This window comes from Chiloscyllium punctatum, chromosome 1 (assembly GCF_047496795.1).
Source record: "Chiloscyllium punctatum isolate Juve2018m chromosome 1, sChiPun1.3, whole genome shotgun sequence".
Taxonomy (NCBI): domain Eukaryota; kingdom Metazoa; phylum Chordata; class Chondrichthyes; order Orectolobiformes; family Hemiscylliidae; genus Chiloscyllium; species Chiloscyllium punctatum.
The window spans coordinates 143,805,091-143,818,642 of NC_092739.1; the positions used below are offsets into that span (position 1 = coordinate 143,805,091).

The 13,552-nt window shown below is 48.7% G+C and overlaps 1 protein-coding gene across 1 annotated transcript in view; it reads right to left on the reverse strand.

Annotated features, from left to right (window-relative positions):
- Window positions 1-3,002: 3,002 nt before the first annotated feature.
- polr1a (RNA polymerase I subunit A) overlaps window positions 3,003-13,552 on the reverse strand; it is a 142,766-nt gene continuing 132,216 nt past the window's right edge. The window contains exon 34 of the mRNA XM_072576247.1: window positions 3,003-5,199. Within this exon, the coding sequence (XP_072432348.1) occupies window positions 5,099-5,199 (101 nt within the window). The 3' untranslated portion in view covers window positions 3,003-5,098. The remainder of the gene's footprint in view (window positions 5,200-13,552) is intronic.

A 13,552-nucleotide genomic window follows, 5' to 3' on the forward strand; every position in this document is an offset into this window, starting at 1 on the left:
ACACTTCAACCACACGGCATCAACATCGACTTCACCAATTTCCAAATCGCCCTTTCCCCACCTCATCCCAGATCCAACTTGGGACCACCCTTTTGATGCTACCTGTCCATCTTTCTTCCCACCTATCTACTCTACCCTCCCTACCTGCATCCACCTATCACCTTCCCAGCTACCTTCCCCACCGCCATCCTCCTATTTATCTCTCATCACGCCTCCCCTTCCTGATGAAGGACTTATTCCTGAAACGTCGAATCTCCTGCTCCTCGGATGCTGACTTCCTTAGGTAACTTATTGGGCTCTTGGGATTTAATGCGTTTTAATCTTTTTAATTTACTCACCATTTCCCTACTAATACTGATTTACTTCAGTTCCCTCATCAGACCCATGTTCCTCAATATCTTTTAGATATTATTTGTGTCTCCTTTTACGAACACAAAATGAAAGTGTATAATCAGTCAGGTTTCCATCTCTTTGTTCACCATTTTAACTTGGCTGTGTTTCTGACTGTAAGAGACCAACATTTGTCTTCATTAATCTTCCTAACTTCACATTAACGATAGATGCTTTTACAATCAGTTTGTACATTTCCCACAGAGCGAGCGAGAGAGAGAACGCACAAGTAGTCTAATTTGGTGAGTATCACAGAAGCTTCAGTGGCTTGTTCCTAGTTTATTGTCTATAGCTGGTAAGGATCACAATTACAGGAGAACTCTGCTCCATGGTAAATGCCTCCTGAAATATGTGGGAAATCAGGGACACTTCCAGTTTCCATGGCGACCACATGTGCATGAATTGTATTCAGCTGCAGCTCCTGATTGACAGTATGGAGTGGCTGGAGCTGCGGGTGAACTCACTATGGAGCATCCATGATGCTGAGGATGTCATAGGTAGCATATTTAAGTGAGCAGGACACACAGGTTAGAACTACACAGGTAGAAACGCATGGGGTGACCACCATGAACCACCCTTCCCTCTCAAATAGATATGGGAAACGGTTGGTGGTGTGGGGTGGGGTGGGGTTTGGCCTCTCATGGGAAAGTGGCAACAGCCTAGATTATGCACCATGGAGACAGAAAAGTCTGGGAAAGCTTTAATAAAAGGGGACTTGATTGTAAGGGGAACTGACAGGCAGTCCTGTGCCAGCAAATGAGACTTGAATGGTATGCTGCATCCCTGAGACATCATGTCCCATTCCTATTTGGTCAGAGGGCAAACACATTGCTGTGGGTCTGAAGTCACATGTAGGCCAGACCAGGTAAGTTTCCTTCCCTAAAAGGAAATTATTGAACCAGATCAGTTTTTCTGGCAATTGACAATGGATTTTCATGGTTGCCATTAGACCCTAATTCCAGATACCATTTGCCATGGCAGGATTTGAACTTGGGTTAAATGTTGTTAAGGTTGAGAGGGTGCAGAAATCATTTGCAAGGATATTACTGGGATTGGAGGTTTAAGTTAAATGGAGAGGCTCAATAGGTTGGCGCTTTTTTCTCCTGGAGTGCTGGAGGCTGAGGGGTGACCTTATCGAGATTTATAAAATCATGAAGGACATAGATAGGGTGAACAGCCAAGGTCTTTTTCCTATGGTGGGAATGTTCAAAACTAGAGGGCAAGATGAGAGGGGAAAGATTTATAAAGGTCCTGCGGTGTGATACTTCATGCAGAGTATGGTGTGTATATGGAATGAACTGCCAGAGGAAGTGGTGGAGTCGGGTACAATTACAACATTTAAAAACTATCTGGATGGATGTATGAATAGGAATGGTTTAGAGGGATATGGGCTAATTTCTGGCAAATGGGACTAGGTCAGATTAGGATGTCTGGTCTGCAAGGAGAAGTTGGTCTGAAGGCTCTGTTTCCGTGCTGTACGACTGTGGCAGAATGAAGCTCTTAAATTATAACAGGTCATATTTAGTAAAGTTAAAAAACCAAAATCAGCCAATCTACAAATGTTCTCCAATTTGTAAATTTTCCTTTAAATTGGAAACTTCACATGCCAAACCACTAAAGGAAGGTGAGCAAAGGAAATCAGTTAGACAAGTGTCTATTGTGAGGAATTTACTTATGTCTATTAATAAATGACTGAAAAATCCATCAGCTGTTCAGAGAGATCCAGCATGGACTTTTAGCAGATAGATTGTGATTGACAAATTTGATTAAATTTTGCAAAAGTAATGAATAGTGAACAATCTACAGACATTACTATATTGACTTTCAGAAAGCATTTGCTAAAATCCCTCATAAGAGGATAATTGCCATAATCTAAATAAATAGTAGAGGAGTTGAGTAGCCTATAAAATTACATGGAGAGAGAATACAAGTCCCTCAAGCTTGTTCTGCCATTCAGAGAGATCACAATTGATTTGTGATCCAGTTCTACATTACACCCATTTAACCCATCTCCCTCAAGTTCCGTTGGTTAACACAAATCCATCAATGTGTTGCTGGAAGCATCCAAGGAGCAGGAGAATCGACATTCCGGAGGAAGGGCTCAACCACATTTTGCATGTCAGAATTGTTTCCAAACTCTATGGCTAAAAGGTCTGACTTTTAGATTGCGATCCATGATCCCAGACAGTCTAACTACCAGAGATAATTTCTATCTATCCCTTGAACAACATTTTCAAAGCTTCAATCTATCCCTTAACTTTGCAAATTACAGGGAATACAACATGAACTTGCACAATTCCTCCTTATAATTTAATCCTTGGAATGTAGGCATTAGTTTGGTAAATCTGCACTGCATTCTTTCCAAAGATGTCCTTCCATATGTGCAGTACCCTAGACCTGATCACCATATTGGATTCTGCAGCAGAAGAAAAATGGATTTTAGCTTTCAGTTGTGAAGTTCTGACGATTTTTAAAAAATATATAGAAAGTTATTTTGAACTGTATTTTCAAGACATCATGTAATTTTGATTAACAAGTGCCCCCAACCCCCTCGCCAGGACATAATTTTAAGGTTTTGCTAAATTGAGCTTTACAACACAGAAGGACGGAGAGAGGGTGCAGAAACAGATTTATTCATAGAAAAGATATCTACAGTATTCAATGTGCTGTTAGCAGCAATCTTCAAAATGGTCAAGACAGGATTGGGGCAAGGTTTTGAGTTGCCTACGAGAGCTGCAGAAGCAGAGAGAGAGAGAGAAAGACATCCTGAAATGCTGTTGAAGACATGAGTTTAAGGAGCCAGGTTCAGCAGTAATAGTGAACTGAATTATCAGCTTCAATCTTGGGTAAGAGACATTAAATGAAGAAACTAGCAACAAGTCTCCCAAATGTAGAACCACAGGAGATAGGACAGATACTAAACAAGTATTTTGCATCAATGTTTACTATGGGGATGGATTTGGAGATGGACAGTGTGGATGAATATGTCCATATTACAGGGGGTAGGTGCTGGACATCTTAAAACGCATAAAGGTCAGTAAATCCTGGGGACCTGATCAGGTGTCCCCTAGAATTCTGTGGGAAGCTAGGGAAGTGATTGCTAGGCCCCTTGCTGAGGTATTTGTCTCATCGATAACCATAGGTGAGGTGCCGGAAGATTGGAGGGTTGGCTAACATGGTGCCACTATCTAAGAAAGGTGCTAAGGAAAAGCCAGGGAACGGGTGAGCCTGACATTAGTGGTTGGCATGTTGTTGGAGGGAATCATGAGATAGGATTTACATGTCTTTGAAAAGACAAGGACTGATTAGGGATAGTCAACATAGCTTTGTGTGTGGAAATTGTGTCTTAACTTGATTGGCTATTTTTTTTTGAAGAAGTGACAAACAGGAATGATGGAGGCAGAGCAGCGGACGTGATCTATATTGACTTCAGTAAGGCATTCAACAAGGTTCCTCATGGTAGACTGGTTAGCAAGGTTAGATCACACAGAATACAGAAAGGACTAGCTATTTGGATACAGAACTGGCTCAAAAGTAGAAGTCAGAAGGTGGTGGTGGAGGCCTATGACTGGCGGTGCGCCACAAGGATTGGTGCTGGATTCACTCTGTTCGTCATTTGTATATATGATTTGGGCATGAACATATGAGGTGTACGAAGTTTGCAGATGACACCAAAATTGATGGTGTAGTGGACAGCAAAACAGATTACCTCAGAGTACAATGGGACCTTGATCAGAAGGTCCAATGGGCCGAGGAGTGGCAGATGGAATTTAATTTAGATAAATGTGAGGTGCTGCATTTTGGAAAGGCAGATCAGGGCCAGTGTCGGTCACTCAGCTGGCATTGCACCTGCACCAAATTGGTGCCCATGCCACAACCAGGAGCTGACTATAGGGCTGAAGGTATAGTTGTTGGTGGGGTGGGTAGCAGGGGTTGGTGGTGGTGCTGCTGCAGCGCGTCCCTCCAGAATAGTCTGCACAGAGCGTGCCACATCATCCTGATGTACTGTGCTCTGCACAATTGGAGAAGGCTATGTGGTGACCTGATAGATACTGAGGAGCAGGAGGGAATGGGAGCAGTCTTCCGAGGGGCAGGAAACTGTGGAGTAGAAACATGCCATTATCTGATGACAGAACTTAGCCACTTCAGGCTGGGCCAGTCAGGACCTGATTGAGAAGATGGAGCAGATTATATATTCAATTCTCTAATTAATGTAAAGATGGATCCACAAGATGACTTGCATGGGTGACAACAGCTTCATGAAAAACATGTCACCATTACTGGCCAATGATATTTCTTTCAATGTTCCTGGGCACAGGACCGAGGTTCATATTTCTCCACCCAGGAAGACGGTAAATGCTGTCAACTAGTGGCACCATGTGTGAACATCCTCGGATTTGCTCCTACGGGCTTCCATCACTTAACTGCAACTTGCGTGAGACTTTAGTACATTTCCTCTTCCTATCTACACAACTTTGGCTGCTTTTTTGCACTGTAATTAGAAGCAGGTCAAAGCAACTTCAAGTTGTAGGTGTTGGTTCATCAACTGCTGCTGTGGAGAGGCTGACAGTACAGACACCAGTCATCTTATTTGTCTCTTCCAATTCGGTATTTTATAAAATATGTAAAATATACACAAATAAAATATTCCAAGGATGTCCACTTTTAACAGTAGTTCTTAGTGAGACGAGAAATCAGAAAAGAGCATTCATCTAAGAGGCTGCTTCAGGTCAAAAAGGCCAGTGCCACCACGGACTACTTTCCCCACCACCAGGCAGGCTGATGGAGACTTCAATTCATCCTGAGAACCTAAAGAAAGATAAATCAGAATTAACGATTAATACTGAAACAAGAAATGATACAATAGATTTTCCCAAAATCATTTGGCCGATGACACAGGAACATGGGACGAGGGTCGGCCATTCAGCCTCTCAAACTGCCATCCTACTTTATGGGCAAACATAGACCACAATTCTTCCCCCCACCCCATCTCCCCCCCCCCGCCACTATACCCACATCATTATTAGCATCCAAAAAGATATCAATCCCTCCCTTGAAATTATTCAATGACTGAGCTTCCACACCTCTCTGAGGTACAGAACTCCGAAGAATCACAATCTATGAGGGAAGAAATTCCTCCTCATCTCAATCCTAACTGATTTGCCACCTATTCTAAGATTGTGTGCCCTATTTTAGCTGTTTCCCCAGGTCAGGCAAACATCCTTTCGTATTTACCCTGTCATATAGTGATAGAGATGTACAGCATGGAAATAGATCCTTCAGTCCAACTCGTCCATGCCGACCAGATGTCCAAAATTGATCTAGTCCCATTTGCCAGCATTTGACCTATATCTCTTGAAACCTTGCTATTCTTGTGGGCATCCAGATGCCTTTTGAATCTTGTAATTGTACCAGCCTCCACCACTTCCTCTGGCAGCTCATTCCATATATGCATCACCCATGAACAAGTTGCCCCTTAAGTCCCTTTTAAATCAATGCCCTCTACACCTACCTAGCCAACCCAGCTACTAAGTCAATTTAATGTCTAATGATTGTAGGAATTTTCATAGTTTCAACAAGATCACCTCTTATCCTTCTGAAGACCACAGAATACAGTGCCAGTCTCCTCAATCTCACCTCATAGGAAAGTCTCACTGTCCCAGGTATCAGGCAGGCAAACCTCTGCTGTATTCCCTCAATGACATGGATATCTTTCCTTGTGTTAGGGGATCTAAACTACACACGACACTCTAGATGCAGTCCATCCAAGATTCGATACAATTTAAGCCAGACACTCTACTCCTGTATGCAAACCCTCTCATGATTAAGGTCAAATAAGAATTTGCAGTGCACGGTGGCTGAGTGGTTAGCACTGCTGCCTCACAGCGTCAGGGACCCAGATTCAATTCCCATCTTGGGCTGTGTGGAGTTGGCTCATTCTCGCTGTGTCTGCGTGGGTTTCCTCCGGGTGCTCTGGTTTCCTCCCCAATCCAAAGATGTGCAGGTTAGGTGAATTGGCCATTCTAAATTGCCCATAGTGTTAGGTGCATTCTTCAGGATAAATATAGGGTAGGGAATGGGTCTGGGTGGGTAACATTTCGAAGGGTCTTGTTGGGCCAAATGGTCTGTTTCCACACTGTAGGGAATCTAATCTAATCTTAAAAAAATACTTGCATCAGCATCTCAGCTGCTCATGAACATGGACAGACTCTGGTGCTTTTGGAGGTCCACGTTTTACAATCACTAACAGTTAAGCAGAACCCTGCACTACAGTTCGTTCTATGAAAATGGATAACCTCATACTTATCCACATTTCATTCCATCTGCCATGCTCTTGCCCTCCTCAGGCCAAATCTCCTTGAAGCATCATCCTCAACACTGGAATGACCACTGAAATATCTTAATATTCTTCACAAATACTTCAAAAAATATATAAAATCTGTTCCCTTCTTTTCTTTCTGCCTAATTTTTATACATTTGACCTGCTCAAATACTGAAATTCAAACCTGGAAACACCAGTATTCTACAACTTTCTTTCAGCTGGTCATACAACTCTCAGTCTCGCGGCTCGTGGTGCTGCAACAAAACCACTGGCAAGAAATGACTGATAGAGATACGGTCTTGCAGCTGAGCCGCACAGTTGAGTGGTGAGTACAAACTTTGCTGACACTCTCTCCCGTCTATTACACAGTCTTACTAAGCTATGCTAGAGATTCGGCTTTGCAGATACTGGCAACTATAAAAAGGGGAGAGAGGTTGGTGACAGAGCAAGTGTGTTCACTAAAATAGGGTTGTACTGGGAAACAAAGTCCATCAGTAGTGTGTTTATACAGGTAAGACCATGAAATAACCAGTATCTTCAAAGTACACTGTGATATCCTTATGGGAATTAAACAACTCAAGTAAAGGTGGTGATTTCTTTAAGAGCAAGGATCTGATTTCTGATTTTAAAAAACAGTTGAATTCAAGTAAAAGATGATGTAACCATGTTATGTGGGAGAAGAACAATAAGAGAAAATGTCTATTTATAGGGTTGAGAATATTGCTCAGGGCTTTTCAGAAGTTCCATTGGAGAGTTTAAAACAAACTGGAAGGAAGGAAACAGCAGAATTGGACTGAAATTCTAAATGTGGACAAGATTGTAATTCAAGGATACTATTAACAGGAAGTTAAATTTCTGGTGCTAATGGGAAGAAAGCAAACAGAAAAGGAATGAGAGAGCTAGAGAGTGCATGAGAGAATGAGAGCGAGTGTGCCCGACCGAACAAGAGAAAGAGAGAGAGAGAGAGAGAGAGAGCTTGCACTCGACCGAACGAGAGAGAGAGAGAGCGCGATCGAACGAGAGAGCTCGAATGAGCGTGAGAGAGCGAGTGTGCCCGACTGATCGAGAGAGAGCGCGTGCACAACCGAACAAGAGTGAGTGAGAGTGAGAGATCGAGAGTGATCGAGAGTGAGAGTGAGAGCACGACCAAACGGGGGACAGAGAGAGAGAGAGAGAGAGAGAGCGTGCAATTGAACAAGTGTGAGGGAGAGAGAGTCACAGTGAGGAGGGAGTGGGAGGGAGTGGGAGAGCGAGGGAGTGCGAGGGAGAGCGAGGGAGTGCGAGGGAGTGCGAGGGAGAGCGAGGGAGAGCGAGGGAGAGCGAGGGAGAGCGAGGGAGTGCGAGGGAGAGCGAGGGGGAGCGGGGAGGGAGCGGGGAGGGAGCGGGGAGGGAGCGGGGAGGGAGCGGGGAGGGAGCGGGGAGGGAGCGGGGAGGGAGCGGGGAGTGGGAGGAGGGAGTGGGAGGGAGTGGGAGGGCGAGGGAGAGCGAGTCACAGTGAGGGAGAGCGAGTCACAGTGAGGGAGAGCGAGTCACAGTGAGGGAGAGCGAGGGGGAGGGAGGGGAGAAGAGAGTGAGGGAGAGAGTGTGAGGAAGAGTAAGGGAGAATGAGGGAGTGAGGGAGAGGGAGGGAGTGTGAGTGGGAGTGAAGAGAGAGTGAAGAGAGAGTGAGGAGGGAGTGAGGAGGGAGTGAGGAGGGAGTGAGGAGGGAGTGAGGAGGGAGTGAGGAGGGAGTGAGGAGGGAGGGAAGAGGGAGGGAAGAGGGAGGGAAGAGGGAGGGAAGAGGGAGGGAAGAGGGAGGGAAGAGGGAGGGAGTGTGAGTGGGAGGGAAGAGTGAAGAGTGAGGAGGGAGTGAGGAGGGAGTGAGGAGAGCGAGGGAGAGCGAGGGAGAGCGAGGGAGAGCGAGGGAGAGCGAGTCACAGTGAGGGGGAGCGAGGGGGAGGGAGGGGAAGGGAGTGAGGGAGAGGGAGGGAGAGGGAGGGAGAGAGAGGGAGAGGGAGGGAGAGGGAGGGAGAGGGAGGGAGAGGGAGGGAGTGGGAGGGAGTGGGAGGGAGTGGGAGGGAGTGGGAGGGAGTGGGAGGGAGTGGGAGGGAGTGGGAGGGAGAGGGAGGGAGAGGGAGGGAGAGGGAGGGAGAGGGAGGGAGAGGGAGGGAGAGGGAGGGAGAGGGAGGGAGAGTGAGTGGGAGTGGGAGTGAAGAGAGAGTGAAGAGAGAGTGAAGAGAGAGTGAAGAGGGAGTGAGGAGGGAGTGAGGAGGGAGTGAGGAGGGAGGGAGGAGGGAGGGAGGAGGGAGGGAGGAGGGAGGGAGGAGGGAGGGAGGAGGGAGGGAAGAGGGAGGGAAGAGGGAGGGAAGAGGGAGGGAGAGGGAGGGAGAGGGAGGGAGAGGGAGGGAGAGGGAGGGAGAGGGAGGGAGAGGGAGGGAAGAAAGGAGTGAGGGAGAGTGAGGGAGAGAGCGTGAGGAAAAGTAAGGGAGAATGAGGGAGTGAGGGAGAGAGGGTGAGGGAGAGGGAGGGAGAGGGAGAGAGTGTGAGTGGGAGTGAGGGGGAGGAGAGAGTGTGAGTGGGAGTGAGGGGGAGGAGAGAGTGAAGAGGGAGGGGGAGGGAGGGAGAGGGGGGGGGAGGGAGAGAGAGGGGAGGGGGAGGGAGGAGAGAGGGGGAGGGGGAGGGAGGGGAGAAGGGAGTGAGGGAGAGAGCGTGAGAAAGAGTGAGGGAGAGAGCGTGAGAAAGAGTGAGGGAGAGAGCGTGAGAAAGAGTAAGGGAGAATGAAGGAGCGAGTGAGAGTGAGGGAGAGAGGGTGAGGGAGAGGGAAGGAGAGGGAGAGAGTGAGAGTGGGAGTGAGGGGGAAGGAGCGTGAGGAGGGAGCGGGGAGGGAGCGGGGAGGAGAGAGTGAAGAGGGAGAGGGAGGGGAAAAGGGAATGAGGGAGAGTGAGGGAGAGAGCGTAAGAAAGAGTGAGGGAGAGAGCGTGAGGAAGAGTAAGGGAGAATGAAGGAGTGAGGGAGAGAGGGTGAGGGAGAGGGAAGGAGAGGGAGAGAGTGAGAGTGGGAGTGAGGGGGAAGGAGCGTGAGGAGAGAGCGGGGAGGGAGCGGGGAGGGAGAGAGTAAAGGAGAGTAAGGGAGAGTGAGGGAGAGTGAGAGTAAGGGAGAGCGCGCGAGCGTGACCGAACGAGAGAGAGAGAGAGAGAGTGCGACCGATCGAGAAAGAGACCGACCGAACGGGAGAAAGAGCGCGACCGAACAAGAAAGAGAGAGAGAGAGAGAGCGACCGACCGAACAGGAGAGAGAGCGCGCGACCGAACGAGAGAGAGAAAAAGAGTGTGCAATCGAACGAGAAAGAGAGAGAGAGAGAACAACCGAACAAGAGAGCGTGCGTGAGACCGAATAAGAGAGAGAGAGTGCATGTGACCGAGCGAACGAGACAGAGACTGAACGAGAGAGAGAGACTGAACGAGGGAGAGATAGCGAGAGCGACCGAATGAGAGAGAGAATGTGTGCGCCTGACTGAAGAGAGAGAAAAAGTGTGCAATCGAATGAGAGTGAGAGAGCGAGCGAACGAGAGAGAGAGAACAAGAGAGAGAGAGAGAGCACAAGAGAGAGAGCGTGATTGAGAGCAACTGAACGAGAGAAAGCGCGCGACCGAACAATAGAGAGCGCGACATCGAATGAGAAACAGTGTGCAATCGAACGAGAGAGACAGAACACGACTGAATGAGAGAGAGAGAGAGAGAGAGAGAAAAAACGACTGAACAAGGGACCGCGCAAGACCAAACAAGACAGAATGCGCGTGACCAAATGAGAAATAGAGTGAGAGAGCGAGAGTGAGAGCGAGAGACAGAACGAGAGAGATAGAGAAAGACTGAACGAGAGAGAGAGAGAGAGAGAGAGAGATAGCGAAGAGTGACCGACTGAACGAGAGAGTGAGAGCGAGACTGAACAAGTGAGAGACAGCGCGACCGGACAAGGGAGGGAGGGGGAGGGAGAGCGAACAAGAGATAGAGAGCACATGACTAAACGAGAGAGAGAGAGAGAGAGAGAGAGAGACACACACAGAGCGCGTGAGACTGAACAAGAGAGTGTGTGCGCCTGACTGAATGAGAGAGAGTGTGCAATCGAATGAGAGAGAGAGACAGAACGCGACCAAATGAGAGAGAGAGAGAATGCACCCGACCGAGAGAGAACGACTGAACAAGAGATAGCACGCGCGCAACTGAACAAGAGAGTGCACGCATGACCAAACGAGAGAGAGAGCGCGCACAACCAAACAAGGGACAGAGAACGACCAAACTAGAGAGAGAGCGCCGCGATCAAACAATAGAGAGTGCGCGCATCCAAACGAGAGAGAGCGCGAGCGAACGAGAGAGAGACAGAGAAAGACTGAACGAGAGACAGAACGAGAGAGAGAGATAGCGAGAGCGACCGACCGAATGAGAGCGAGCGCTCGACCAAACAATAGAGCGCAACCGAACAAGAGAGAGAGTGCGATTGAGAGCAACCGAACGAGAGGGCAAGCGACCGAATGAGGGTGGGAGAGAGAGAGAGAGAGAGAGAGAGATAGAGAGCGAGAGATATGGAGAGCGCGCTCGACCGAACGAGAGAGAGAGAGAGAGAGAGAACGTGCGCTCGACTGAACAATAGAGAGTGACCGAACAAGAGAGAGAGTGTGAGAGCAACCGGACAAGTGAAACAGAGAGAGCACGCGACCAAATGAGAGAGAACGACCGAACGAGAGAGAGAGAGCGCGTGACTAAACGAGAGAGTGCGAACGAGAGAGAAAGCAAGAGCAACCGAACGAACAATAGAGAGAGCACGACCAAACAAGAGACAGAGAAAGAGAGTGCGAGCGAGAGCAACTGAACAAGAGAGAGCGATCAAGAGCGACCAAACGAGAGAGCAAGAGCGACCGAACAAGACAGAAAGAGAGAGCACGCAAGCGAACGAGAGAGAGTGCGACCGCACAAGAAACAGTGTGATCGAATGAGAGTGTGTGCAATCGAACGAGAGAGAGAGAGAGAGAGAGAGAGAGTGTGTGTGGTCGACTGAACAAGAGAGAGAGCGCGCGCGCGATTGAACGAGAGAGAGTGCGCGCGCGGCCAAACAAGAGCGCGAGCAAACGAGAATGAGAGAGACAGCGCGTCCGAAAAAGAGAGAGCCCGATCGAGAGCAACTGAACAAGAGAGAGAGCGCGCGACCGAACGAGAGAGGGAGAGCGCGCAATCGAACGAGAGAGAGAAAGAGTGTGCAATCGAATGAGAAAGAGAGAGACAAACAGAAAGAGAGAGAGAGAACGACTGAACAAGAGACCAAACGAGAGAGAGAGAGAGGAGCGTGTGTGCCTGACTGAACGAGAGAGAAAGAGAAAAAAAGTGTGCAATCAAACGAGAGAGAGAACGCAATTTAGAGCAACTGGAGAGAGAGCGCAACCAAACAAGAGAGAGCGCACGACCGAACGAGAGAGAGATAGCGAGAGCGACCAAACAAGAGAGAGAGCGAGCGCGAGTGAACAAGAGAGCGAGAGCAACCAAATGAGAGCGAGAGGGGAGTGTGCACGCCTGACTGAACGAGAGAGAAAGAGTGTGCAATCAAACGAGAGTGAGAAAATGAGCGAACGAGAGCGAGCGAGCGCGATCGAGAGACAGCGCGATCGACAGACAGTGCGATCAAGAGCGAACAAGAGAAAGAGAGCAAGCATGAACGAGAGAGAGAGCGCGATTGAGAGCAACTGAAGAGATAGACCGCGACCGAACGAGAAAGAGCGCGCTCGCTCAACCGAACAATAGAGAGATCACGACCGAACAAGAAAGAGAGCGCAATCGAATGAGAGAGAGTGTGCAACTGAACGAGAGAAAGAGAGACAGACACAGAACACGACCGAACAAGAGAGAGCGCGCGCGCGACCAAACGAGAGTGAGAGAGCGCAAGTGAACAAGACTGAACGAGGGGGATAAATAGAGACTGAACGAGAGAGAGCGATCGAGAGCAACCGAGCAAGAGAGAGAGAGTGCAACAGAACAAAGAGGGGGCGGGGGGGAGAAAAAGACAGAGAGAGAGAAAAAGAGAGGGAGAGAAAGCAACCGAATGAGAGAGACCGAACAAGGGAGAGCGACCGAACGAGAGAGCGCGCGTGCAACCGAACATGAGAGAGCGCGCGCGTGCAAGACCGAATGAGAGAGCGCACACACAACCGACCGAATGAAAGAGAGCACGCGCGTGCGACTGAATGAGAGAGAGAGAGCACGCATGAGACCGAACGAGAGCCAGAGCCCGACTGAACAAGAGAGCACATGCGCGACCGAACACAAGAGAGAGCGAGCACACGTGCGCGGGACCAAACAAGAGAAAGAGACTGTGAGTGTGCAAGTGAAGAAAGCATGAGTGCGAGCAAACGTGAGTGCGCGCGTGAACGTGAGCAAGAGTGCGCGCGAGTAAACGAGAACGAGCAAACGAGAGCAGTGTGCGAGCGATCCAGAGAGAGGGTGGGGGCGAGCGAGAGAAAGCGCGCCAGCGAACATGAGAAAACGTGCGCCAGCGAACGTGAGTGTGCTTGAGTGAATGAGAGAGAATAGGCACGAGCAAACGAACGAGAGCGAGAGTATGCGCGAGCGAACGAAAGTGAGAGTATGTGCGAGCGAACAAGAATGTGCGCGAGCAAAGGAGAGTGAATGCGCGCAAGCGAGCGAGAGCTAGAGTATGCGCGAGTGAATGAAAGAGAATGCGCCTGAGCGAACGAGACAGAAAACACACGAGTGAACAACAGCGGGTGTGCCTGCGAGCGAATGAGAGTGTGCGAGCAAGTGAACGTGTCAAGCAAATGAATGAGTGCCCAAGCGAACGAGAGCCTGCGGTAGCGAA